Consider the following 27118-nt stretch of genomic DNA (forward strand, 5'->3'; position numbering starts at 1 on the left):
CCTGCAAAGCTGGGAAGGGGCGAAGGGGTTACACCGCATCAGGCCACTGGGTTAGTGAGTGAAAGCAAATCTCGGAGGATGCACCCTAGCAGTTCCTCCCTGAGTGTGCAGCCTGGAGCCTCTGGCTCACGCTGGGTGCAGGAGAGAGATTATCTGAGCCAGGAGAATGGGGTTAGCAGCCTCAGAGGATCAAAATCCTCTGGCAGCATGTGGAGGAGGGAAGCCCTACTCCATGCCCAGCCAGGCTGAGTTGCTGTGTGCAGGAGGGAAGGAGGGCAGGCTCCCTGACTTCGCTATTTTCTCAGGGGTGGAGTGGACACAATAACTCTCAGCCTGGGCCCCTGTTAATGGAGAGACTTCCTGGCTTATCTGCTTTGTGTCTGGAGGCTCCTGCCCAGGCTAACCTGTGTGCTCCTCTCACATGTTGTGTGATGTGGAGCTGGCACATGAAGTTGCCTCACTCGCTGACTGAGTCTGGCTGTTGCTTTGGGGTAACACAGCTGCGTCTATGGTGGGGACCCCACTGCACATCCCTGTCCTGAGCAGCTGGACGCATCAGGGTACAGGCGGTGAAGGAGGACGTGGCAAGCTGTGTTGTGCTGGAGGCAGGAACAGCTGCAGAGCCACACATGGGACCAGCTGTGAGTGCTGGCCCTTACAGCTGGAGGCCGGCCCGAGGGGGGCGCGGCAGTGACAGGGCTGGGAGCAAAGCCACTAACTGGGAACTGGACAAACACAAAATGACACATGCTGCCCACACTTTCGAGGACTAAGAGCCCAGCCTGCCGGCAAGAACGTTCAGAAGCAGCTCGTCAGTACACGCGCTGGTGCTCAGGCATGTGGCTAGGATGTCTTCTTCAGCAGCAACTGTTAGGAAGCAGTTCGTAATGTCCAACCTAAACCGCCCCCTCCTTGCTGCAGTTTAAGCTCGTTGCTGCTTGTCCTGTCCTCAGAGGCCAAGGAGAACAATTTTGCTCCCTCCTCATAAATTCCTCAGGAAGGACTTGCGTAATGGGGGATTTCTGTCAACATGGGCCCCAAGTTGGAGAGTTTTTTTCCCCCCATTTACAGGGTCAAATGGTGGCTGCAAAGGGGATGAGCCGGTCTAAAGTCTTGTATGATGTCCCTCCTAAGGTATAAACTGTGCACGTAACTTTGTACACAAAACTGGAGTGGTTTAAAAGAACCCCACAACTCCACTGCCTCCCGCTTGCCTCTCCCTCTGGGGTCAACCCTCAACATGGCTTGCTCCAGGAGCCTGGACTTGCCACCCTGAAGTGCCGTGGCAGAACTCTAGAGGAGGCTATCCAGCAGATAAGCAGTGCCAAACAGGAGCTTGCTCCAGGCACGGGGAGTTTAACAAACGGTTGAGATGGAAAACGAAAATGAGTTTCTTAGAAGCAGAACTGAAAGCACAAAAGAGACACTTGGCCAAGTCTCTTGTTCTGGCAAGGATTTCCGGTTGCATCACAGGAATACAGCAGGCTCTGGTGTTTTACTGATGAAACAGGAAACTAAGAGATACCATGCTCAGATGAGAAGGGACAAAGCTGATCACAGGACCGTCAGACATTTCCACCACATGTGCTGCTAAGTTCAGACGCTAGATAAGAAGAAACACACCAAGGCCTGATACGCTGCTGGTGTAGCACGTTACGTGAGCTGGTTACTTCTGAGCCCCCTCCTATCTGCCAATCTTTGGAGACGCTGTGGTAAGTGATTAAGCAAGATACTGTAACAATGATGCAACCTGAGCCATAGGGCACTTTCTTTTTCCACTAGAGCTCAAACCACTTCCACCCCCCCCAAAAAAAAAAAAAAAAAAAACCAAAAACTCGCACCCTGTTTCCTAGTCTGACTTCTGATCAGTGCCTTTCTGCTCTTTAAAGCAATCCATGCTACGGGAGTGTTTGGTTTTGAAAAGAACAGCCACTTACAGGCTAGGAGTAAAGTGAGCTGTGCAAGGAGAGAGCAGTGTTTCTTTTTGCAGGAGGGGTGGACAGTATTAACCTGAAGTATAAATGCAGGGGTTCTCTGGGTGCTGAGTAGTGTAGGGATGAGGCAGTCTTGAGGGAGAGGGCACTTTCTTTTACCACTGGAGCTCAAAAAACAAAACAGAAAAAGGACCACCCACCCTCGCCCTGTTTCCTGCTCTGTCTGTGAGGGGGAAAGCTGGACACTGAGAAACAGCATGTGGATCCACGCTCGCGGTTTAGTGTTAAAAATCACTCGCCTGTTATGTCCTGTGCCATTGCTGCGCCATTACAAAACATGCCACACCCTAATACTTCAGATGGTCAAAGTGCAGAGGAAAACGAGGGCTGTGGTGAGTTCGTGAGACAGACCTGAAGCAGATGGGGGACCTTGTTCCTTTTCATGCCTGCCAGACGTTTGAGAACCAACTGACGCTGGACTCAAGAGAAGGAAGTGGCGATGGCTAGGCAGAGTCCACCATGCTCTCCCAGGGAACCCGCAAGGAAAGCACAAGAGAGGACGACATGGAGAAGATCTACTGAGACTAAAGAACAACTGGGGTACTGGAGCCAGCTAGGTCCGTCCTGAGGTAGAGTGAAGTGGAGGAGACGTGCAGATGCCCTGTGCTCCGCGCAGTACAAGGGTTAAGTAGTTGTAGATGTTTAACTCCTGGCTGTGAGGATAGGGCTGTGAGAAGACATCCCGCACAGCTCTCGGCTTCTATGCCCCCTCTTACCGACCTGTGCTAAAGGCATCCGGCCCCGCGTGTCCATGCTGGGGGCGGAATTAGCTAGGGTGCCTCCAAACCAGTGGGACGTGCTGTGTGATTTCCGTCCCTCACTCTTCCTGCAACGAGGCGTCCAGGGATGCCGAAATGACGGGCGTGTTTCAGAGCCACGGAGCAGCTCTTTGGGGACAGCTCTGCAGTATAGACATAGCCTCAGCGCTGAGGAGCTGAGGAGCTGCGCAGCTCTAGCAGCGGCAGGCTCACAGCAGGGGAGCCCTGGCTTCTCGGGGTTGGGGGGGGAGGGAGGCAGGATGTGACATGACTAGCAGCTCCCCCGCTTCTAGCCCCCCCGAGGAGTGAGGGCAAGGGGGCTTCCTGAGCAAGAAGAGAAGGTGGACTCACACCTGCCCAGCTGCCTGCAGCCTGGGGGGAATTCTTGGGTGTCTGGCACAGGGCCAGCCTTAGGGAAAACTGCACCCTGGACAAATTTGTGTTGTGTTGCCCCCACCCCTCAACCCCTGGTCCCCCATTGGCTCCCACACTCCCCTCCCCACAACCTCCCTCCCTGCACTATGCACCCTTTGGCCCAATGCTTGCCCTCCCTCCTGTGCCCCAACCCCTGCACTGTGCCCTATGCCCTGTGCCCCTTCACTCCTATCCCTTGCACCTCCTGCACCCTTAATTCCTGCACATACACCCCTGCAACCACTTGGGGAAACTGACCCTCCAGCATACACAAAGCAGCTGGCATTGCTGCTCACTCCTTCCCCTTCCAGCCCAGGGGTGCCCACAGAAAGCAGAACACAGCTGCTGCTGCCTCAGAGCCGCCCAGGTGGGGAAGTGCCCTGAGCGTAGCGGGTTGTATATGGGGGGGAGGGGGAGAGAGGCTGTTTCCAGTCCAGGTTTACTTTAGTCAAAAAAAAAAAAATTATCAGCGTACAAGGCAGATGGGGGGAGGGTTTGGAATCATTACAACCTTATACAGATCTGTCCCTCCCGCCCACCACAGGTGGGGTAACGATAAAATTCCTTTAGAATCATAGAACGCTTGGACTGGAAGGGACCTTGAGAGGTCATCAACTCCAGCCCCTGGCCCTCATGGCCGGACCAAAGACTGGCTAGAGCATCCCTGATAGACATTTATCTGACCCGTTCTTAAATAGCTCCAGAGACGGAGATTCCACAACCTCCCCAGGCAATTTATTCCACTGTTTGACCACCCTGACAGTTAGGAACTTTTTCCTAATGTCCAACCTAAATCTCCCTTGCTGCAGTTTCAGCCCATTGCTTCTTGTTCTATCCTCAGAGGCCCAGAAGAACAAGTTTTCTCCTTCCTCCTTATGACACCCTTTTAGATACCTGAAAATTACTATCATGTCCCCCCTCAATCTTCTTTTTTTCAAACTAAACAAGCCCAAACTAATTCCATTCTCGGGCCCTAAACAACCTACATGAAGATCAGAAATGGCAGAGCTCGACAGGGTCTGACTAAACTGACCTCCTTTGGGAGAGCCCGGTCCCTTTCACAGCTCGTCAGCTGGCTCTCCGGACCCCATCTGGGGCAAATCACTTGTCTCTCTGCGTGGGTGTAATAACAATGGCCCATCCCACAGGCCACTTTGGGAAGCAATGAAGAGTTGCAGTCAATGTAATGGGGTCAACGCAAGGTCCGTGTAGGCACTGTGTTACTTACACCAATTGTTACTGGCCTCCAGGAGCAGTCCCCCCAGTGCTCGGCCCTGACAGCACAATCCAAGCGCCCTTGTTGAGGACACACACTGCTGATGCCACGGGTGCTCTCATACAAGCTGTGGCTGTAGGTGAGCATTAGCCGGTCAACATCATTTCACCGCCCAGGTGTGGCCTCATGTTATTTTGTTTGTTTTAAAGTCCTGAGCAGGTAAACGTGTCTGTTTGTTTCACTTGCCTTTGCCTCCTAAATTGGAAGTACATTTCGCTTCCGTTCCAGGTCCGTCAGGCTGCAGCCAAGATGTTTCACAAGGTCACCAAAAACCTAGCAAAGCAGCTGGTTCCAGATGGAGATCTGATCCCAGTTCGCAACCTTGGCGACCAAGATCACTTCAGACCTCTCTGGCTAGTTCGAAGGAAACCAAAAAAGGCATTCTGCATGCCTCACCGCTACTACAAAACAGGATTTAGGCTCTGTGACATTTTGCTACCTGAAGAGGACAGCAGAAATCTAGGTACGGGTTGAACCTCTCTAATCTGGAACTCTCTCATCTGGCAACATCTGTAAGCCAGCATGATTTTAGTTAGCCAGACGACCACTTATCCTGGATGTAGACAAGTTTCCTGATCCCATAAAATTTGCTTACAGCCACCAGTCCTGCACTCAGGCTATGCCTACACTACAGCAATCTGTCAACAGATGTTACTGGCGGAAAGTATTTTCTGACAAAATTTCTGTTGACAGATTGCAGGCAGACAGCAAATTGAATCGAAAAAGCGATCTGCTCTGTCGGCAGAGAGCAGACGGACTGTCTGGCCACTCACTTGACAGAACAGCTCACTGGAAACACAGCAGACAGGACTGCCCCATAACCCAAAAGCCTTGTCTGTTGACAGAGGGCCCCCGAGAGCATCCACATGGCTTTTTTGGTCAACAGATTCTGCTGAGAAAGGCATTCTGCCACACGGGGCAGAGGCAGAAGGCTGTCGACAAAAGTGCTACATTTTGTCAATTTATTGTCAACAAGATGCATTGTCAGAGGGGATGCTCTGCGAATTTTGTTGACAAAACCGGCATTTGGTCAACAAAACCCTCTACCGTAGATGTAGCTTCAGTGTTCTGGGCTGTTATTTAGTCCTCATTTACCCCTAAGTGTCTTCTAAAAACCCACTAAGCAGTGGGAGTGTTGGAAATGCTGCTAGGAAATATTGACCTCCTGTGGTCCGGGCAACGGTCCTGTCCCAAGGGTGCCAGATGAGAGAGGTTCAACATGTAATGCATTATCTTCCCACACTATTTACGAGTCCATTGTGGCAACACTGCCTCGAGCATCCAGGGCTCGAGAGACGGATTTCTTTCAGTGACTGGCTAGGGAATTATGCTGCTTATGTCTGAATGCTGTCAGGCCACATCATTCCTGTGTGAACAGGAGCTATGGGCTATAATTACCGTTCTTATTCATGGTACAAAGCTAATGCGTTAACTCTTATAAGGCTTCTCTTCTTCCTTCCTTCCTTCTACCCGCCAGCAGATGTTCAGGACTCAGGCTCAGTCACTGTTGTGGACTGCATTGATGGTGCATTAGAAGGGAGTATTAAGTTTCCTGATGATATAGGGAGAATAGAAGCAAGAGGATCTGTCAGAACCAATAAAGAGAAATCCATCAAGGTGAAAACAGCACGTGTCAGCTCAGCAGGCCTGGAGTTGCTACAAAGAGAAAGGTAAGGCTGGTGGAGAAGGGAGAAGTGCTTTAACTTACACAGAATCTGACGGGCCCACGTTAGCTTCTGAGCCTAAGGGTAAGTCTACACTAGGAAATTAGGTCGAATTTGTTAAGGTCAATTTTCTAGCACACGATTCTATAAAGTCAAGGGTGCAAGTCCACCCTGGCACACAAAGTTGACGGAGCGTGCCTCCATTAGTGCCGCCAGCTTTGACTTTGCCAGCAATGCACTGTGGGTACCTATCCCACAATTCCTGGTGCCCTGCTGCAGGGATTCTGCTGAGATCAGAGGAATTCCGCGGTGGGCAGATAAACCAGCTTTACTCTTGCTTTCTGCTCCAGAGTGGCAAATCCAAGAATATAGGAAGCCAGTGCCAAGACTGTACAATAACATACAGCAAGAATTAAAGAGGCTGGAGGGAGGCTGTCCTCCGTAGTGAGAGAAGGCAGAAGAAGGCCCAGTGGTCTCAAGTTACAGAGCAGGAGCAGTAGGTTGGATATTAGGGAAAACTATTTCTCTAAACGGGTGGTGAAGCACTGGAATGTGTTACCTACAGAGGTGGTGGAATTTTCATCCCTGCAGGTTTTTAATTCCTGGCTTGACAAAACCCTGGCTGGATGATTTAGACAGGGTTGATTCTGCTTTAGGCAGGGGGCTGGACTTGGTGACCTGCTGAGGTCCCCTCCAGCCCTAGGAGTCTATGATTCTACAAGTAGTGATGCAGCATCTGCTTCTGCTTTTAGGAAAATCAACATGGACCATTCCTTCATTAAGCAGTTAAGGAAGAACAGAGAGAACTTGTATGTGATCAACGAGGCTGTACAAGCTTTGGAGGAAACCACATTTTGCCAGTCCAACATCGCGGAAGGTGGAATTCTGAATGAGATTTGTGTCCATTTTTCATTAAAGGTGAGACTTGTATCTAGGTTCAGGATCTGGGGGGAGCCAGCCCTCCTCCTTTCAGCACATCTCTCTGCTGTGAGAGCTTGCTAATTCATCTTTCATGAATCAGGGCACCAGAAACAGCAAGAGAACCATAGTTATCCCTAAGGACTGCGTCCTGGCATTCAGAATCCTTCCACTTATTATTGAAAGTGAAACATGGGGTAAGCATCCTCCAGAAAACTCCAACTCATCCTCTATAAGGAAAAAGTGCTATATGCTAGACAGGAATTTCCCACAGTGTAACTTGCATGTTACAGATATTTAGAAATGGCGTACTGATATTTTCATTATTGCTGGTGAACATCTGGAAAAAAAGGGAGGCACCGAATAACTCTTCAAAGGTTATAAATTGTTATTTCTCTTTTTGTATCTTTCCAGGCCTTATCTATGGTCCATATGAGAAAGCATTAGTGGCAGACGGTAAACAGAACACTTTACTATCATTTGTGTTAATTCTCTCTTTCTAATGTGTGATTTTTTTTAAATCAGTTTAGTTAAAATGGTGTAACTTTGTGGATGCACACTCATGCCAATTTAATCCTGACTTAGAGCTGTGTACCTTGCCTCACTATGTTTATAGGGGCAAATTAAATGGATATAGCCCTTTTTAAACTACTGCAAGGCTGGGCACCAGTTTAATCTATTTTTAAGATTTTTTAAGTGATTATTTTAGTTCAATGACCAATTAAATGTATTAACAAGAGTAATGGATTTCCTCAAACCCTTTATACTGACACAGTCCTGTTAGTGGAATAAAGAGCCATGCACATTGGTGTTGACAGCAATTCTTAATCACAAAGGTTCAACTTCTGTGTTACTTGTATTCACCTCTTTTCTTTTGTATTTCAGATGCAAGAGAGGAATATGATTATTCCCCAGGTAGGCAGCTCTTTATAACATCCTCACCTGACAGCAAGATTCAATGTAGACAAAGCATTTCAGGGTATTCTAACCTTATAAGGCATTGCATAGGGAATTCATCTAGAGATAAATAGATTTTTCCTGGCCTTTTCAAACTGCAGAGCACTTCATAACAAAGAAATCCACTCTCAGAAACACCAGCTCTTTCACCATTCCACTACTTGATTCTCAGAACATTTCATGGCCCCCCCAGACTATGCAAATATTCACAGGCCAGTCTAAAAATATTACTCCAGACGTCAGTGTCTTTACCATACAGGTTATAAAGATTTGTTTCTGGACTGTAAACTGAGTTTCAGGGTCTAACTGCTCCCCGATTTTGCACCATTAAGTCATAAATCCCTGTGCAAAATGGCTGTAAAATGCTAACATTCATTTTGCAGAGGTGTAAGTGATGCTCATACTGTGCTCAGGTGACAAAGTTCAAAGGAGTGGAGAATCATGCTCACCAATTATAACCTTATCATCTCTCACACAGAAATCTCATATGCTGGATATGAAATTTTTGACCCAATGCCACAGCATGAAAATCAAAATTGACACATATTAAGTGTCATCTGTAATCCAGTGACAACTTGTTGGCTTTCATGGGATGTGGGCATTTCTCACTGATCAGAAAGTAATGTCAGACTACCCGTAAGCAAAGATTTGATATAATTATGTAACCAATTTCATCGCTTACTGCATTTGTTAGCATAAAATAGCTTGAACCTAACAATCACACAAAATTCCTTGACAAAGCAACAGTTTATGCTACTGTGCATTTCGTACAGACTATCCTTAAACTGTGTCTTCGAAATAATTTAGTGGCCTACTATTTTTTTAGAGAAGGAATTAGCACGAAAAAAACTTGTATTCTGTTCTGGGCTCTGTTACTAACTCATCAAGTGACTTTGGACAAGTTACTTCTTTTATATGGAAAAAAATATTCACTTGAATAAAAAAACGCATCAAGATTCCTGGCTAGGAGGCATTAACTGAGAACAAAGTATTGCTAATTAGCTAATGTGCAAGTCTCTGAATATTTGCAGAACCTTCTTCAAATCTAAATGTTGAATCCTATGTGACCCTTCCAGCCTGGGACGACCAGGGAATCCTGCATTCTAACTCTCTTCTGCTGTTTTCAGACAGAGGAATAGAAGGCCTGCAGAGGGAAGTGGAACATGAATGTGCAGAGCTCGCACAGTTGTCCACAGAGCTGCGTGCCATGTTCTTAAAATCAATCATAGCCATGATAATAAACAGCGACCTCCTGCAAGAACTCATGCTTAAGGTAAAGCTCATTTTTGCAGTCATTATGGGGTTGAAGATGCATACCCTCACCCGCCTCAATGTCCCTTTCTTTCCTATGATCATCTCTCAGTCCAGCACCTGCTGGTCTTACTCCTATCACCACATAGATAGATAACCTAAACACACAACCCCAGCTTTGCTCTGGTACGAAGATGGACAGTATGCCTCTTCCATCTAACATCTAGGAGTATCATTTTGTAAAGGAGCACAGAAATTCCTACAGGGACAATGGACCATTCATCCAGTATCTTGTATCTTACAGCAGCAAAAGTGACTATTCCTCTACCCTAATCCTGATTTGTGCCCATATTAGGTAGCAGAGAGTAGGAAAAACATGGCCACCTAATACCCCTTTGCTCCCTGCACCGTTAGATGCATACGTCAGTACCTTGCATGGCCATGCTGGATTCATTTCTCTCGGTAGCCTCCAGTCCTCAGTCCTGAATTTTTTTTCCCCCTCCAACCCTCAGCTAGAAGAGGCTTTTGAAGATGCTGATCAATGTGAGCTGAAGAGTGAGGATCCAGACTTGGAACCCTTGCTAAGCATTTTACAGGATTCCGCAGGAAGCATAAACCCTGACCTCACTGGCCCAGTTCTCTACACTCTCCATGCACTCGACGGTAAGAATAGAAGAACTGCATCTGCCTGCAAAGAACAAACGAGAGATGAATGTAAACTCACACGTGTCAGGCAGTCCTTAGACTCTGGGCTAGAGCAAGGTGCAGAGTCATTTGCCGGACATAGCATTGTGATGGAGTTTGCATCCCACCATGGCCTCCGAGCAGAATCATCATATTGAGGCAACCTCTTGGAAACATACCAGAATATCTCACACACACAGGACCGGAAACCTCAGCCAGCACCTCAGACAGGGTGGTTAAGGGAACGAGAGTGGGGGAATCGGAACTCTTGGGTTCTTTTCAGTTTAGCCACAGCTTGTTCTGTGACTTTGAGCAAGGCACTTCCTCCAGTTTCCGTGCCTCCATTGCTCCATCTGTATAATGGGAATAATATATTTCAGCCACTCACCCGCCCACAGGCATACTAAATCTTAAATTACTGAAATAGTAACACTGACAGACCCAAGTTATCAGCAGAAGGGACTGAACCAGCAACCTTAGAAACTAAAGCCCTGGGCTCTATCACATGAGCTAAAGGCCAGCTGGTGCTCAGCCAAGGTTGTAAAGCAGAGACTTCACTCTCCCTTGTATGTAGTCCCTGCCTCTGGGTTACAAAATCATCAGAAGGGAGCGCTGATAACTGAAGGTTATCCACCTGGGCTTGCTGTCCCCTGCGCTCACCAGGTACTTCCCAGAAAGAAACCTTTTTCTCACACAATTTCTTTTTCTTTTTCAGAGCTAACTGAGGAGCAGTTACTGTGTCTCGCACAGTCTGTGGAGAAGAAAATTGTAGGCCAACAGCTTGAGCTGGTGAGAGAGAATGCCAGTGTAACCAAGCGCCACACATCCCTTTTTGTGCTTTTAAATCAAAGCTCTGACTACTCCAGGGCATAAGCAGCAATGTCACAGCTTGATGTGACACAAGCAGAAAGGTTACCACAGGCTTCAAAGGAGGCTGGGATCGTAACTGCCCACTTCCAGGGGCATCTACAAAACACTGCAGCCCATATTTTCTGACACTGAGGCCCACATGGCACCTACTACACAGGAATAAATTACAGCTACGTAACAGCACAGAACACCGAGAGCCAGGACTGCAAACAACTTTGGTGGGACCAGGAAAATTGGCCACACCCACAATAAGTGGTCATCTGGCTAACTAAAATCATATTGGATTACGGATGTTGCCGGATAAGAGTGTTCTGGATTAGAGAGGTTCAACCTGAACTCAATGTTAGTGAATAACACTCCACTTAAAACTGGAAAGCAATGTGTTTATTACGATTTTAGCAGAAAATTATCCTAGAGTTCTAATAGCAATACATCCCGGAGGAGGGAGAAAACTTGTTCTTTTTGGCCTCTGAGGATAGAACAAGAGGCAATGGACTTAAACTGCAGCAAGGGAGGTTTAGGTTGGACATTAGGAAAAAGTTCCTAACTGTCAGGGTGGTCAAACGCTGGAATAAATTACCAAGGGAGGTTGTGGAATCTCCATCGCTGGAGATATTTAAGAACAGGTTACATAGATGTCTGTCAGGGATGGTTTAGACAGTACTTGGTCCTGCCATTGGGGCAGGGGGCTGGACTCGATGGCCTCTCGAGGTCCCTTCCAGTCCTAGTATTCTACAATTCTATGATAGGATGACCATATCTCCCTGTCCCACATACAGGACAGGGAGATACGAAGGGGAAAGCAGCAGCAGCTGGGCCAGCCCCAGGGAAGTGGTAGCCATGGGGAGTCCCAGCCCCAGAACCCTGGGGAAGTGGAAGCCCTGGGCACTCCCTGCATGGAGCCCCAGGGACGCAGCAGCTGCGGGTGCTCCCCACCCAGAGCCCTGGGGAAACGGCAGCTGCAGGCGCTCACAGCCCCACCCCCAACCCCCAGGGGCCTAAGTAGGGGACAATTAGTCCCTTTGAAAAAATAAGTCAGGACGCCTTTTTGGCATCCCAAATACGGGACCATCCCACCCAATACGGGACGACTGGTCACCCTAACAATATATATTTACACACAGGATCTTTCACCTTAAAAGACCTCAGAGCACTTTACAAACTGGAAGATAGAAATCATTTAATCATCCACTGCAGTGGTGCTGGTTGAATTCCACAGGTGTTACCTGGCAGAGGCTTATTCCTGTACCAACCAGAGACTTCAGATTTTAATTTTGCTGCTTTGTTGTTCCCCAGGTCAAGAGCATCTTGAAGCAAGATTTCCACCCGAAAAAAGCTTTCAGCCTGGATGCCAAGCTGGTCTCCTTCCCACAAGAGAAGGAACTGAACATAACCAAGGCAATGATAGAGGAGGCTGGAGTGACTCTGCAGAGAAATGAACTTTATTTCACTAGGACTGGGGACGGAGCTGCTTTTGCAGCCTGCAGTGCATTGTACATAGCTTTGTACGCTTTACATCTTCTGTCTAGCTCAGAGTAGACATGACACCTTTCCTTACGTTAGAAAGGATGTCAACAGAAAGATTTAAAACTATTTCCTGTGGCTCATAAGAAGTGAATTCCCAATTTTATATACACCCACACTCTGTAGCAACTTACTTTGATCTGGATGAGACTCACTTCTCAAAACTGCTTGTTGAGCGGGGCAGTGGGTGGGTAGGAAAGGATGGCTGCTAGCTGCCAGGCAGTCAAAAGAAAGAAACCAGTCCCAAGAATTAAAGCAGGTTCTCTCATGAGATAGTGCAAAATACCAACCACACTGCTCGCTGGCCCAGGATGTCAGCCTCTTGTCTGCCCTATTTTGTATGATCCAAATTTCATCCTTCGACAGCGGTACATGACTTCCCTTCAAAACACTATGCAACAGCTAAGCCAGGATAGTGGCGTGAACTGCAGCCTCATTGCTCTGTTTTCCCCACCGCTGCTGGAGAGTGTGGGGAAGGCTAACTCCCACTCCCACTAGTGCCCTGGGCCACCCACAGACTCTGGCCCCACAAGTTGCTGGCCAGCCCCTTGTCCCTCCTGCCCATGGCATTTGACAGGGTACATGCTCTGACCTGTGTGGAACCCCTGGGGGAGGTATCTATATAACAATTTCTTGGTGCTTTAAGCTTAGCTTGCCTACTCTGTTTTATTCTGTTTAGTAACCTACATTGTTGTGTCCGCTGTCTCTTATGACCCCTTAAATCCTACCTTTTATACTTAACACAATCCCTCTGGTTTATTATTTATTTACCTGTTACCTTGCAGGCAGCAAGCAGTCGTGTACGTCTGCTTTTACCCTGAGGAACAGGGTCTGGAGTGGACAGCTCACTAGGGGAAGGGAGGCTGGGGCAAGGGGGCCACCAGGGAGAAGAGGACCCTGGAGGGAAGGAGTTTCTTGGGACAGGGTGGCTGGGGGTCTGAGGGGAGGGGAACCTTAGGGAAGAGGTCTTGGGGTGGGGGTGCTGGAGTGACAGGGGTCTGAGAGGAGGGGATACTGGGAAAAGCGGGGGCATAGGCAGGGGTCGCTGATAAGCAGGTCTCTGGGAGAGGACACTGGGGGAGGGGGCTTTGGGGGGTGCTGGTGAGAAGGGGGACCTTGAAGGTACTTGGGGACCTGGGGGGCACTGGAAGGGGGCGCTGGAGAAGAGGGGGCACTGGAAGGTACTTGGGGGGCACTGGAAGGGGGCGCTGGAGAGGAGGGGGCACTGGAAGGTACATGGGGGGCGCTGGAAGGGGGCACTGGAAGGTACTTGGGGGCACTGGAAGGGGCGCCGAGGGGGCTCAGGCCCCCCCCCCAGGGGGCGACACTCTGGGGACACCAGGCCCAGGGACCCCTCCGGAAGCAGCCAGCGCCCGGGACGCGCATGCGCCGAGCGGAGCCGGAAGTAGCCGAGCTGTGACGTCCCCGCGGCGGGAGGCGGGCCCTGATCGCGCTCGGGGCTCGGCTCTCCAGCCTGCTGCTGACTCCTCCCCCTTCCTGCCGCGCGCTGGGCTCGGCTGGCCGGGTCTGGCCCGGCCTCTCCCAGCAGCCCTCGCGCTCAGCGCGCCGCCTCCTCCCGCGATTGTTGCCCCGTCACCGCGAGCGGCGCGAGCCCCGGGCCCGGTCCCTCCCCCCACCCCCATCACCAGCGGCCGCGCCATGAAGCAGGAGGGCGCGTCCCGCCGCCGCCCCGCCGCCGACAAGGCCAAGGCCCCGCCCGAGGAGCCGCCGCCCGGGCCCCCGGACGTGGAGATGCAGGAGGAGGCGGCGGACGCGGCCGGCGGCGCGGGGGAGAAGCCGCCGCAGCGCGAGCTCGACGCCGTCACGCTGGAGGGTGAGGGGCTGCGGCGGGGGGAGGGGGGCCGAGGGACAATGGGGGCGCCCCGAGTTGGGGGGAGGGGGGCTGAGGGACAATGGGGGAGCCCCGAGTTGGGGGGAGGGGAGCTGAGGGACAATGGGGGAGCCCCGATTGGGGGCCGAGGGACAATGGGGGCGCCCCGATTGGGGGCTGAGGGACAATGGGGGCGCCCCGAGTTGGGGGGAGGGGAGCTGAGGGACAATGGGGGCGCCCCGAGTGGGGGGGAGGGGAGGGGGGCTGAGGGACAATGGGGGAGCCCCGACTGGGGGGAGGGGGGCTGAAGGACAATGGGGGCGCCCCGAGTGGGGGCTTAGGGACAGTGGGGGCGCCCCGAGCGGGGGGAGCCTACGGGAGCACGGGTGGGGGGTGCCCGGGGAGCAGAGGGACAAACTGTCTCTAGTCTCTCTCCTGTGTGGTCCTCTCCATCCTCCTGTTTCCTCTGCTGAGAGCCTGGAGCATCCTTTGCGGGGGAGGGATGCGGGGCGATTAACTGGTGCACAAACAGCATCGATATGGCCAAGGTCCCGCTGCCGCGCCTGGCGCCCGCTGTCAGGCTGGGAGCAGCGAGGAGGCGGCATTGGCGCTAGCGCAGAGATACGGGGTTGGTTCTTTAGTGGTGCCGAGCGGCTTCTGCTCCCAGGCATTCAAGGTCTGGGGTGTTCAGCTCATCTGCAGGTCAGAGCCCCCGGGACTTGCTTAAGCTGATATTGTCTGTGGTTGATCTGGGAGAAATGAATTCTCGGCCGCATCCGTCTGCGTTTGTCTTCTCCAGCCCAGGTGGCTCCGAAAGCGACGCCTGCGTTCAGCTCGTTGGTCGTGTAGTTTGTAAAGCGTAATGGGATGCTTCAGTGTGAAAGCAGCTACGTAATCAGGTCGTTATAATAATTGCTCGGTAATTAGGATGGAAGCTGTACCCAACTGAATCAGCCCAAGGACCGTCTTGTGGGTGTTCAGTTTCTGTTTGCACGGTACCCAGCTCAGTGGGGTCTTTGTCCTTCACTGGGGCTCCTAGGTGCTATTGTAATATAGATAGTACCCTAGTATTCATTCTCTTAGCGGGGCTGGCACAAGGAACAGCAAGGAAGATACAAGAAACCTTCAGTAGATAGATATAGAATCACTTATCTCCAGGGGAAGGGTCTTCCTAGCCCCCATCGCTTAGAGGATGGTTCCTTGATGTTAAAATAGGCCAGTAAGAGCAGGGTGTCCATCTTCAGACAGGCAGGAGGAGTACTGCCAGTATGATCAACAGCTATTAGGGTTTGTGCTGTGAGCACCTCCTCTGTGCAGGCACTTGCCAGAGGCAGAATGCTAGTGGCATTTCAATGTGTTCCTGCAGACATCAAAGAGCACGTGAAACAGCTTGAGAAGGCCGTGTCTGGAAAAGAGCCTCGCTACGTCCTGCGTGCCCTACGGGCTCTGCCCTCCACCTCCCGCCGACTCAATCCCAATGTGCTCCACAAAGCCATCAGTGGCTTCTTCACTTCCAACAGCACTGTGCGAGACTTTCTGCTGGGCTTTCTCGAGGAGGTGAGTCAGCGAGGGGTGCAGAGGAGGCTGCTGCAGTTGTGGCAGTGACTGTGCTCTGACAGGTGCTGGGTGTTTTAGTTAAAGAGCATGTTGTTGAAATGGAGCCAGGAGGCAATGACAACCAACAGAGCGTTTAGACCTTACAACTTGCCCATTCACAAGTGCCGGGAAGTGATTTGGGGGTGGTGATTCCATCCAGTTCCCAGCTGGCTTGTCTCTGCCTGAGAAAAAGCACAAAGCTCCTTTGCTGGCCCATGTTGACGCCCTCAGCAGAGAGACCAAACACTGAGGCTCCTTTTTTTATAGTGGTAAACCCTTAGGTCAAGCTGGAGGCACACTGTGGGGCAGGCAGGGAGGCTGGTAAGGGCATTGGTGATGGGTATGGTACATCCATGTTGGATTTCCTTTATGAATTACAAGAGGACTGTGGACCCAGTGCTTCTCGATCTCTTTCTACAGCCGATGGACACAGAAGCAGAGCTGCAGTTCCGTCCCCGGACAGGAAAGGCGGCTTCAGCCCCCCTCCTGCCAGAGGTGGAAACCTATCTCCAGCTGCTCCTGGTCATCTACCTGATGAACAGTAAACGATACCCAGAGGTAAAACCCCAACACGGCCCTGCATGCTGCATTGAGGAGAGCCAAACCCATGTACTGGGTTTGTGTGGCCCATGAGATTGTAGGGTCAGACTGAAATAAACTGGCAAACCTGGGTTCTCTCCCCTTTGCCTGCCTCTTCCCGTCTGCTGAGCTAGGGATGCTAAAGCACTTTGAAAAGCACATGTAGAGTGCTAATAGAAGGGGAGAGAGCTTCAGAGCAGAGAAACTTCATATCCCCATCTAGCCTGCAGCACAGGCGGAGGCTTAGTAATTAGCCAGCAATGGAGTTACTGCGGTCTCCATTTAGTTGCCTCATGTTTTACTGCTCTTCTAGGAGAGCCTCCCTGGATTTTTTTTTTTAATGGCACCTCAAAGGGATTTGCTGAAACGCAGCCCTTGAAAACTACCACTCCTTGAGAGGCACGGGGATTTAGATTAATGGGAGTCTGCACAGCCAAATTGCTTCTGGCGGCTTTCCCTCCTGCCTTGCCTCACGAGTGAGCTCGCTCTCGCTCTCGCTCTCTGGAGACTTGGCTGTTTTGACTTTTCTCCTCCCTTCTCCAGGCCCAGAAAGTGTCTGATGACCTTATGCAGAAGATCAGCCCTCAGAACCGCCGAGCCCTCGACCTGGTGGTGGCCAAGTGTTATTACTACCACTCCCGTATTTACGAGTTCCTGAATAAACTTGACGTGGTCAGGAGGTAGGAGTGGCTGCTGCTGTGCCCAATAGGTCAGGTGCAGTCTTGTGTGCTGCAGTCTCCTAGGGGCCTGCCCGTACGGCAGTGGGAGGGCCCACAGCCCTTAGCTAGGAGCAAATCCTTGCTGAGGACATCTGTGTTCCCCCAGTTTGCTGCTTTCACTCTCCCCTCCTGACACCCCCTTTCCTCTCCACCCTCTTGAAGTTTCCTGCATGCCCGTTTGAGGACGGCAACCCTCCGCCACGATGCAGATGGCCAAGCCACCCTCCTGAACTTGCTGCTGAGGAACTATCTTCACTATAATCTCTACGACCAGGCAGAAAAGCTCGTCTCCAAATCAGTTTTTCCTGAGCAGGCAAATAACAATGAATGGGCCAGGTACCTCTACTACACAGGTGAGAGACAGTGGTGCCACCACAAGCTGCTTTAGTGTCAGGTTGTTTAGTGGCTAGAGCAGGAGACTGGAATTAGGAGTCCTGGGTTCTGTCCCTGGGGTCAGGAAAGGAGTGTGATCAAGTAATTAAAGCCAGGGTTGGGATTCTGAGGTTTTCTGGTACTGTCGCTGACCCTTTAAAATCAAGTGAATGACTTAATTTCTGCCTCCATTTGCCCATCCCGGTACAGTGGGCCACTGCTCAGCCCAGGGTGTATGTTACAATTCTTTGGCAATGGAATTTGCTACCGGATCCACTTTTTGCCACAGAATTGCATTCCAGCACCTACACTCCCTGCCTAGTAAATGGGAAGGAAACATTGACCCATATGGACCAAGCATAAAATGTTAGTCTTGTCTGCAGTCGGTCTGAAATGGTAGCTCTGAGAGGGGTGAACTGCCCCCTTTATCTCTGAGGGGGTAGAGAGAACAGCATACAAAGGGGATGGCAAAAATGCCAGCACTGCTCTTTGCTATCATGTACTTGGCATATGCTCAGTTCCGCAGTCCCCTCTGCCAGCTGCCAGACCCTCCAGCCTTGCCCTGGACTCTTGCAGTGCCACTCAGCATCACCCCAAAAATCAGAATGTGAAAGTGATGGGGCAAGTAGAACTGAACTGAATGGAAACCACAGAACACAGGCCACCCTGCCGAGCTTGTTAATAGTCCCATTCATTAAAGCTGAAGTCTCTTTTCTAAAACTTAAATAAAGCTGCCCCAATTTCCAGACCAGGTGCCAGAGAATCCCGGGGCTGTGCCACAGGCCGTGTTCCTCTTGCCAGGGAGTACACCAGGCCTTTGCGATCATCACCGTGCTCATGAGCAGAGGTGGGGGTGAGACTTTGAGCTCAGGTGGAAGGGCTATGGATGTGCACAGAGGTGTTAGCATTGGGGTGAGGTGAAAACTGCTCACATCCCACTGTCCTTGCTGAGGACCCCTTCCCCCTACAGAGTACAGAAGTGTGTGATCTCCAGAGGACCACAGCTCCGGGGGTTGTTGGCAGCTGAGCACAGACCGGCTTGTTGGTGACGTGACCCCAAGTGCTGTCAGTCTCTCTTGCTATGCCGATTTAGAGTGGCCGAGCAGCTGGTGTGGCATGGAGCAGCTGGCTTGAGTAGCGCTTTGAAGGTCCCAGTGCCTGGGCTGGGCTTTGTCAGCTAAGCCAAGGTGCCTCCCTCTCAAAGAACAGGCAGTCCGGTTGCACCTGGGAGACGTAACAAATGTATTTGATCGTGGGCTTCTGTGGATAAAACCCTTTTCCTCAGCTCTCTTTCCCTTCAGGTCGCATCAAAGCCATTCAGCTGGAGTACTCTGAAGCACGCAGGACCATGACGAACGCGCTGCGGAAAGCACCACAGCACACAGCTGTCGGCTTCAAACAGACGGTGAGTGGGTGCGGCGGGCCCCTGGGGTGGATGTGTGGCAGACACTCGTGCAGGCACCAGGCATAGTCAGGCCATGCAGAGGAGGTTCTGGGGTCTCCGGTCAGTTTGTTGGCCAGTCTTTTCTAAAGAGCTGCTTCTTTGGGGTGTCTTAAGTTCTCGCAGATTCAGTCCCTCGTGTCTGGTTTAGGTCCACAAGCTTCTCATCGTTGTGGAGTTGCTGCTGGGTGAGATCCCGGACCGGCTCCAGTTCAGACAGCCTTCCCTCAAGAGATCGCTCATGCCCTACTTCCTCCTGACACAGGGTAAGGAGGCTCTCTCAATGCTCTGGCTGAGGACCCCTTCCCCCTACAGAGTACAGAAGTGTGTGATCTCCAGAGGACCACAGCTCCGGGGGTTGTTGGCAGCTGAGCACAGACCGGCTTGTTGGTGACGTGACCCCAAGTGCTGTCAGTCTCTCTTGCTATGCTGATTTAGAGTGGCCGAGCAGCTGGGGCAGTTCTCTGGTCTCTGTTCTACAGGGGATCATCTAGTGTTCCTCTCTGGCCTTGGAACTGTCAAATCGTTTGTCTCCTGAAGCCAACACATCATTGGAAATTGGGGTAATAGGCTGCTCTTTGAAGGAGCAAAATGTTTGTAAGAGCAGAGGGCTCTGTTTCCTGTGTTGTTACCAGCATGGGTGGATCTCACCTCAAAATTCCACTTACTTTAACCTTCACAGCTGCACGGTCTGTTGTTCGCTGACCCAGGAACCCCTCAGCCCTATCATCTGGCCAAGCAACAGCATCTTAAATTTTCCTGAGAAATTAAGATAGCGACAGCGGCAGGTAAATTACGCACCTGATTTGTGCTGTCTCCTACTGCGAGAACAAAGAGAAATCGCACAGACTGGAAGATGGAGTGACAAGGAAATGCTGGTCATAACCTCTGGCACTTGTGGCCACAAGGTGTCACTGAGTCCAAAAGCAAAGGTTGAGTTTTGAAAAAGATGAGTCAATTGTATGGAGAAGAGAATGTGGTTAGTTTAATTACATAGGATGCAACTGTTCTTACGTAACTGCATCTTCACTAGTGAGCGGGTCGTTTCCATGGTTAGTTTTTTTTTAGGCTGGCAAAATAGTTGTGAAAAAGGTGAAAGTGCACTTAAGAAGTGTGCTAGTGTTGCTGTGGCCTACTTCTGATGCCAGTGCCATGCAGGCAGCTGTTTCCAAATGGAAGGTAATTTTCAGTAACTTTTGTGCTCTGTTAACTGGTCTGATGTCCAAGCGATATTGCTCTTCCTTCCAGCACCAGTGGTCCTGGGTTCTAATTTCAAGGGAGCCTGGGCTGGGGCAGTGAAATTTACTTTGTACAGCAGGATTAACCATTGGAACAATTTACCAAGGGTTACGGTGGCTTCCGCATCACCAGCAACTGTTAAATCAAGTTGGGATTTTTTTAAAGACGTGCTCAGGTTTAAAAGGAATTATTTTGGGGCAGTTCTCTGGCCCCTGTTCTACAGGGGATCATCTAGTGTTCCTCTCTGGCCTTGGAACCGTCAAATCGTTTGTCTCCTGAAGCCAACACATCATTGGAAATTGGGGTGATAGGCTGCTCTTTGAAGGAGGAGAATGTTTGTGACAGTAAAGAGCTCTGTTTCCTGTGTTGTTTCCAGCATGGGCAGATCTCACCTCAAAATTCCACTTACTGTAACCTTTGCTTGTTGGGAAGGCCCTGGAGTGGTCGGTGCACAGGACTCTGGGTTCTGCTGTCAGCTCTTGGAGAGGACAAGAGCCCAGATCTGCGAGTCAGCGCTCCTGCTTTGTTTCCACTCTTTGCGACCTCGGCTGATTTTTTCCCCTCTGTTTTGTCTCAATGATCTATGTGTTCCTGCAGCTGTTCGGACGGGTAACTTAGCCAAGTTCAACCAGGTCCTGGATCAGTTTGGGGACAAATTTCAAGCAGATGGGACCTATACCCTGATCATCCGGCTGAGACACAACGTGATTAAAACAGGTAAGAAGCTGCTTTTGCCATGTTGTTGGGCCTGGGTGTCCTGTCCCAACGCAGCGCAGTGCAGTGGTGTCATGGCTGCCCCTGTGGCCAGCTCCGAACCTTTGGTGCAGCAAAGAGGAGCAGTGTGGATTTGTCTCCTTTTTCTGCTTGGCTTAAAGGCCTCTTCCTCCTCTCCCACCCGTCTCACCTCCAGGCGTTCGCATGATCAGCTTGTCCTATTCTCGCATCGCCCTGGCTGACATTGCTCAGAAGCTGCAGCTGGACAGCCCAGAGGACGCCGAGTTCATTGTTGCCAAGGTGAGTCGCTGGGAAGAAGCATCAGGGATCAGCGTAGGAAATCTAGCCCTTGACCTGCCCCCCTCCCTGCAGTGCTCAGGGACCACCAGTCTGACCCTCTCTGATTCTTCAGGGCTTGGTTGATCCTGCATCTTTCGGTCCCCCACAAGCCAGCTCCCTGCTCCTGCAGAAGGGTGTGTTAACTGCCTCTTTCTACTGGGGTCATGGCCGTCAGCCCCCTCCAAGTTCCTGCACCAAACCCGTTGGTGGCCGGATGCTCTGACCCAAAGCATAGCTTTATCCCTACCAACTCGCCCAGCCGTCACTTCCTGGAGCAAGCGTTAGCAAGGGGTGTTGCATCAAGAAAAAACAGGGGGCTTCCGCTGAGTAAGAAACGGGCTCAGGGCCTGAGGGAACAGACGGAGCAATTTGCTGCCCTGTGGGAGCTAGCCCTGGCTTCCTGAGTGCTGGCAGCTTGCACACACAAACCCCCACCCTGGAGGCTGGCCCCTGGCCGTGACATGCCTTTGGGCTGCAGGCCATCCGGGACGGCGTGATTGAAGCCAGCATTAACCACGAGAAGGGCTACGTCCAGTCCAAAGAGATGATTGACATCTACTCCACGCGGGAGCCCCAGCTGGCTTTCCACCAGAGGATCTCCTTCTGCCTCGACATCCACAACATGTCTGTCAAGGTAGCTTTGCTGCGGCACAGGCGCTGCCCATAGTCCGGGTGCTGGGTCAGGTGTCCCGAACTGTGGCAGCGCAGCAGAGTTGACTCAAGAGCCTCAGGCCTTCAGAAGCGCCTGCTGCACTGCCAGGCCCCTCTGGGGTGATGGGTTGGCGGTTCCTCCTCTCCCATGCACTGGCCAATCCCCAGTCCAAACCATGGTCCCTCTGCTGCCCAGGTGCTCACCATGTTCTCTGTTACCTGAACACACCCCGTTCTGTACTCTGCTAATGCAGCACGCTGCAGTCGGGGTTAGGAGACAGGACTCCTGGTTCTTTTGGTCATGCTACTGAATTGCCTCTGTAAAATGGGCTAGCGGCGAGCTCTGCCCCTCCCTACCCCCGCGCAGCTGCTGGGAGGTCGTCTTCTCGCCAAAGTCCTGTGAAAACCTCTGCTGGGAGGCCCTGAGCTCTGGCGAATCTCTCGGCACTCCAGCTGCAGCTGCTGGGCCCAAGAGCTGATTCGCCGTGTGGGCTCCCACGGCCTCGGAACGTTCCCTTGTGCGCGCGCCCTGAGTACTGCTGTCCTGGGAGGGGTGCTGAGAGGGTGCTGTCCTGGCAGTGGGATAACAGGCCCCAGCAGCCATCTGTGGGTTGTACTGGAACTTGCCCCATTGCTTTGGAACAAGGAGCAAGACCCCAGCTGCAGTGTGCGCTTGGGGATTTTTGCTGCCACCAGGAGGTCCCTAGCTCAGCTGTAACGTGGCCGTGGTTTGATGGTCCCTTACTGATCCCCTCTGGTTTGTTTTTTCCAGGCCATGAGGTTCCCACCTAAGTCTTACAACAAGGACTTGGAGTCTGCAGAGGTGAGATCACACCTGGGTTCTGGGCTTCCTGCCTGACTGAGGGGAGGAGAGTTGAACACCCCATTATTAACCCTCCCTGCGCATGACACTTGCCTCTCAACCAGTGCTGTGTATCGTTGTCTAGCCTTTGCAGAGAGCCCCACCCCTGCTTGGGGGGGACCCTTTGTGTGGCGAGCTGGGAGTTCTGTGTAGGGCCCAATCGATCCTGGTTTGGGCGAGGCCTTCCCATTGCTCATTTCACACCGACCCCAAATGGCCCATTGCCGGCCACTCTCCTGGGAGCCTCTCGAAGCAGCTCCCCTCCTGGCACCCTGAGTCATCCCAGCCCCACTGCTGCAGTCAACCTGGGAGGAAAATGCTCCGCCTTTGCCTTTCAGGAGCGCCGGGAGCGGGAGCAGCAGGACCTGGAATTCGCAAAGGAAATGGCAGAAGATGATGATGATGGTTTCCCATGATCCTCTGGGGACTGCAGTCTATTTTTATTTCCCCACAGGGAATATCCTGTGTGACAGAAACCATGTTCTGGTGGCCACAACCCAGAGTCTGCCTTTCTTTTAGAAACTATCTGCATGTACGTACTAGGGGGAAGAGGGAAAACACACCCAGGTTCAATATCACCCTCTGCCTCTCGCAAAGGGATTGCTCCCCTAGAACCAGCGCCCGAGAGAGAAGCATATTGAGGGAAATCCACCCTCCCAATTCCCAATAAAACCAACTTCTTTTAAGGTTGCTTGTGATGGATGTCATTGCTGCACCCAGCATGGGAAGCGCACCCAGGGGTTAGTGAATTCAACCTGCTAAGCTCTGTCACCAAACCTTTTAACCACTTCTGGGTGCTTCTGGGTGTGTGGCCTGCTGCTGGGAGGGTGGTGGTTACTGCTGCGCAGAACGTGTCTGGGCCGCAGCGCTTTCAATAATAACGGGCTAAGACTTTGTTAAGCTTCAATTATGACTTTTAAAATAAAAGTTGGAAAAAAAAAAAAAAGGCTTCTTCAGAGAGTTGGAGGCCGCAGTGGCCCGCAATGATTATCTAATCTGACTTGCACGGCATATGGCTAAGAACCTCAACCACTAATTAGACATCAGACATAAAGAGATCCCATGCGGCGGCCAGCAGCACTGAATCTTCTGCATTTACCCCACTGTAGCGACTGCTCCTTTCTTTGGGTGTGTGAAACAGCTTTGTGCTGCAGGACAAGCACCGTGGTTACTAAGCCTTGGGCAGACACAGCTGTGCAGATAGATAATAGCAGAGAGGCAGAATTGGTGAAGCTGCCTGAAAAACTACCCTGGCTCAGGGTTAATCTCAGAGCTTCTAACTCGATGAACCTGGAAACTCTCTCGGAAATTGCTCCTGCCCCACTGACCTCCGTGTTGCATGTGACCACAAGAGCAGCAAGTGGTTTTCTGAGCTCCTGTTTTCCACACACTGGGCCAAGATCTGGTCCTCTTGGATTTCTGGCCCCTGTGCCTTGTCTCGGCTAGATGAGTGTTTCAGGCTCAGCAGCAGACAGCCCTCAAAGCTAGCAACTGCGATGCCCAGGGTTGTTTATTCCACAGAGGTTCTTGAACCGTGAGCTGTGGTGAGAGCTTTCCAGCTGTGCGTGCTGCTTAGCATCGGCCACAGCTGTTCTGCGATGGCAGAAGCAGCAAGCGCTAGAGATTGGCTGGGTTTGGTGAGTTTTTCCAGGGCTTGCCAGGGAAAACAAATACACCCGGCACTCAGAGCAGACAGTGAGGTGGTTTGTGGTGGTCCTGGGCTTGAGGCAGAGACTTCCACGCACAAGCCAGCCCCATGAAAGTTCTGCTGGCAGCACAGCTGGGTCTTAGCCGTGCTGTGCAGTTCCAGGGGCCAGAGGCATGAAGCTGTTGATGAGGGCTCTTTAGGCCCTGGCTATCTGGCATAACCTGGGAACTTGTGCACAGGAGCAAAGGCTCAACTCGCCTCCTGACCTGAAAGAGCGACTGGCTTAACATCCAAGTGCCAAACTCGCTTCCTTGTAGTGTGCGTTGTCTTAGCATTAATCCTAGTCAGACACAGTGGGCAGCGCCCACCCGCTTCCCCAGCCTGTGAATCTGGGGGCAGGAACAGTCGATGCAGCGTGTGTCGGGGTCCGTTACTTCACTACCGCTAACAGGAACCTTCTGCGCTCGCACTTGGTAATCGTGCCTGTTGCCAGCAGGTGGTGCTGCAAACCGAGACCCAGAGCTCTGCACTGTCCTTGGGGAAACAAGTGCCTTGGAGAGGAGGCTGGAGTTCCTTAACGCTTTGCCTAAACAAAACACACCGAGCTGCCCAGGCCTAGCTTGAAGCCGCAGCATGTTTTGCACCAATCTAAACCAGGCCCGGAGAGGATCCTGCTGCAAACTTCCCCCCCCTGTGTACCACGCCTGGGACCACACTGTGGGACTTCACCCTCTGGTGCAGGGAGCCACAGGAATGGGGTCCCAGCAGCACAGACTGAGCACCAGCAGGGATGAGCGAGTCAGGCCCAGCACCTGCATGGGGGGAGCTTTCCTGGCAGAACAAGCCCCTGTTTTGTTCAACGTCAGTGGGGGCAGAGCCTTGGGATTGGCAGAAGCAGGGGTTCAGTTTGCGCCAAGCATGGGCCCCCTGACTCCAGGAGCCTGGTTCACCCCGGGGAGCTGGGAGAGGCAGAGACAGGCCTGCTAGGATGGGAAAATGAGCTGACCCCACTGGTCAGCAAAGCCCAGGTCAGAGAGTTAAACCCCGTTCCCCACCAGGCTTTCCGGTAAGACGGCTGCCCACAGCCTGTCAGCTGCTGCCCAGCCGATTAGCAAAGCGCCCACGGCTGGCAGGGTGAGTGTCTGAGTGGTGCACATCACCACACAGGCCTTGGGGCACAGAACAGAATTTATTCCACCCACAGATGGGAGAACAGGGGGCCCTGCTCCCCACAGAGGAAGCCAGCGATGGCTTGGGCCGGCTGGAGGGCTTTGGTTGTGGCGCCAGGGATGATTTCTGTTTCGTTTCAGAGCCACTGGCAGTCTGGCTGTGAGCCCCTTTCAGACACAAGGCTGGGGACCCCCCCCCCCAAGTGCCACTATTCCAGTCCTGTGTCTCACACGCTGCCCCGCCAGCTCTCCTCCAATGCCCTGGTTCCCCACCCCCCCATGCATGTGGTGCCCCATTAGTGAGCACCACACTGCCCAGCGCTGGGCTGGGGCGAGGCACATACCCTGCCCTCACTGCACCACGAGGCCCCACCTCCCGCAAGGGTACCCAGTGAGCCTCCACTGAGCTGGGCTTGGGGCCCAGGTGGGCAGACCATGGCGCTGCATCATCCCCCTTAGCCCTGAGCAGCAGCCCTCTGGGCATGGGCCTGGGTGGGACCGTTGTTCGCTGGGGGAAGGCAATACATGTGCTGCTAGAGGCAGAGGGCACGACCCACCTCCCCAGCAGAAAAGGGCCAGACCCACGGCCCCAGCCCTTGCAGCCCGGGATGGCAGGGGGGGACGGCACTGGCTGGAGCCGGGCACAGGGCAGGTGCATCTCCCAAAGGCCCCGGGCATCTCTGCCAGTGCTCCTGCTCCTGGCCTGCAGCCCTGCCAGCCCAGGCCTGGGTGCCCCACACAGCCCTGCCTGTGCCCCTCACTCCCACTGTAGCCCCTGACTGTCCCCCAGCTCTGCCAGTGATCCTCATCCCAGCCCCTGCCAGCCAAGCCCTGGGCTCCCCTTCACCCCATCACAGCTCTGCCAGGCCCCCCCCTCGCCCCCCCCTCAGTCCTGCAGCTCTGGCTCAGGCAACACTGAGACTATCTCAGCCAAAACCTGCCCCCTCCCACCCCGTCCCCCCACCCATTCATCCTGGGTGTGAGCCAGGGCAGCTGGTACATTGGCCACTGAATGTGCTCGCTCGCTCGCTCTCTCTCTCTCTCTCTCGCTCTCTCACACACACACACACACACACACACACACACACACAGAATGGAATGGGGCATTCTGTCAATGACCTCAAGGTACGTGTGTTACTGAAGAGACGTTATCGCACCGTTTTAGAGAGAGAAGTGGATGAACTGGCTTTTATATTCAAATTCGGCACATTAACACATGGTTTAAATCGTGGTGGGAACGTTCTGAGTCACTATAGGGGCTCGTCTGCATACTTGGCTCAATCTAATTCTTGATCTTCCCCCCCCCCACCCCTCCACTCTCTGATTTGCTCACCTTGATTATCTTTCTCTGATTTGGCCTCCTTGCTCACTGTTTTTGGTTCTCTGTGCCTTAAATATTGTCTCTGTTCTGGTCTGGCTATGGTCTGAAGAAGTGGGTCTGTCCCACGAAAGCTCATCACCTAATAAACTATTTTGCTAGTCTTTAAAGTGCTACTTGACTGCTTTTTGTTTTGCTAGTGTATAGACTAGCCCGGCTTCCTCTCTGCTATTACACACCCCCTTCCTTTACTGCTCTCAGACCAGCCCCCGAGTGGGGCCAATGCCGCAGCTGCTGGGGCTTGCGCTGCCCCATGCCAGGCCCAGAGGC

At 52.2% G+C, this 27118-nt stretch overlaps 2 protein-coding genes across 2 annotated transcripts; both read left to right on the forward strand.

Annotated features, from left to right (window-relative positions):
- The first annotated feature begins 1541 nt into the window (after window positions 1-1541).
- On the forward strand, window positions 1542-13056 carry LOC142002691 (gasdermin-A-like). The gene is made up of 11 exons (XM_074979000.1): window positions 1542-1712; window positions 4671-4905; window positions 5923-6112; window positions 6859-7024; window positions 7128-7221; window positions 7439-7480; window positions 7910-7939; window positions 9109-9254; window positions 9745-9895; window positions 10632-10705; window positions 12083-13056. The coding sequence occupies exons 2-11, from the start codon at window positions 4692-4694 to the stop codon at window positions 12323-12325; spliced, it is 1350 nt and encodes a 449-aa protein (XP_074835101.1). The 5' UTR covers window positions 1542-1712; window positions 4671-4691; the 3' UTR covers window positions 12326-13056.
- Window positions 13057-13924: 868 nt separating this feature from the next.
- On the forward strand, window positions 13925-23570 carry PSMD3 (proteasome 26S subunit, non-ATPase 3). Its single transcript, XM_074979136.1, has 12 exons — window positions 13925-14144; window positions 15508-15698; window positions 16158-16295; window positions 16860-16996; window positions 17198-17388; window positions 18709-18812; window positions 19000-19114; window positions 20685-20804; window positions 20998-21101; window positions 21619-21774; window positions 22564-22614; window positions 22992-23570. The coding sequence occupies exons 1-12, from the start codon at window positions 13970-13972 to the stop codon at window positions 23067-23069; spliced, it is 1560 nt and encodes a 519-aa protein (XP_074835237.1). The 5' UTR covers window positions 13925-13969; the 3' UTR covers window positions 23070-23570.
- Window positions 23571-27118: the final 3548 nt, after the last annotated feature.

This window comes from Carettochelys insculpta, chromosome 28, assembly GCF_033958435.1.
Source record: "Carettochelys insculpta isolate YL-2023 chromosome 28, ASM3395843v1, whole genome shotgun sequence".
NCBI classification, from domain to species: domain Eukaryota; kingdom Metazoa; phylum Chordata; order Testudines; family Carettochelyidae; genus Carettochelys; species Carettochelys insculpta.

Coding starts and splice junctions, on each gene's coding strand:
- LOC142002691 (XM_074979000.1), top strand. CDS start 4,692: ATGTTTCACAAGGTCACCAAAAACCTAGCAAAGCAGCTGGTTCCAGAT. Junction 6,113..6,858: donor GAGTTGCTACAAAGAGAAAG/GTAAGGCTGGTG, acceptor TTCTGCTTTTAG/GAAAATCAACATGGACCATT. Junction 7,222..7,438: donor TATTGAAAGTGAAACATGGG/GTAAGCATCCTC, acceptor GTATCTTTCCAG/GCCTTATCTATGGTCCATAT.
- PSMD3 (XM_074979136.1), top strand. CDS start 13,970: ATGAAGCAGGAGGGCGCGTCCCGCCGCCGCCCCGCCGCCGACAAGGCC. Junction 19,115..20,684: donor CTACTTCCTCCTGACACAGG/GTAAGGAGGCTC, acceptor GTGTTCCTGCAG/CTGTTCGGACGGGTAACTTA. Junction 22,615..22,991: donor AGGACTTGGAGTCTGCAGAG/GTGAGATCACAC, acceptor TTTGCCTTTCAG/GAGCGCCGGGAGCGGGAGCA.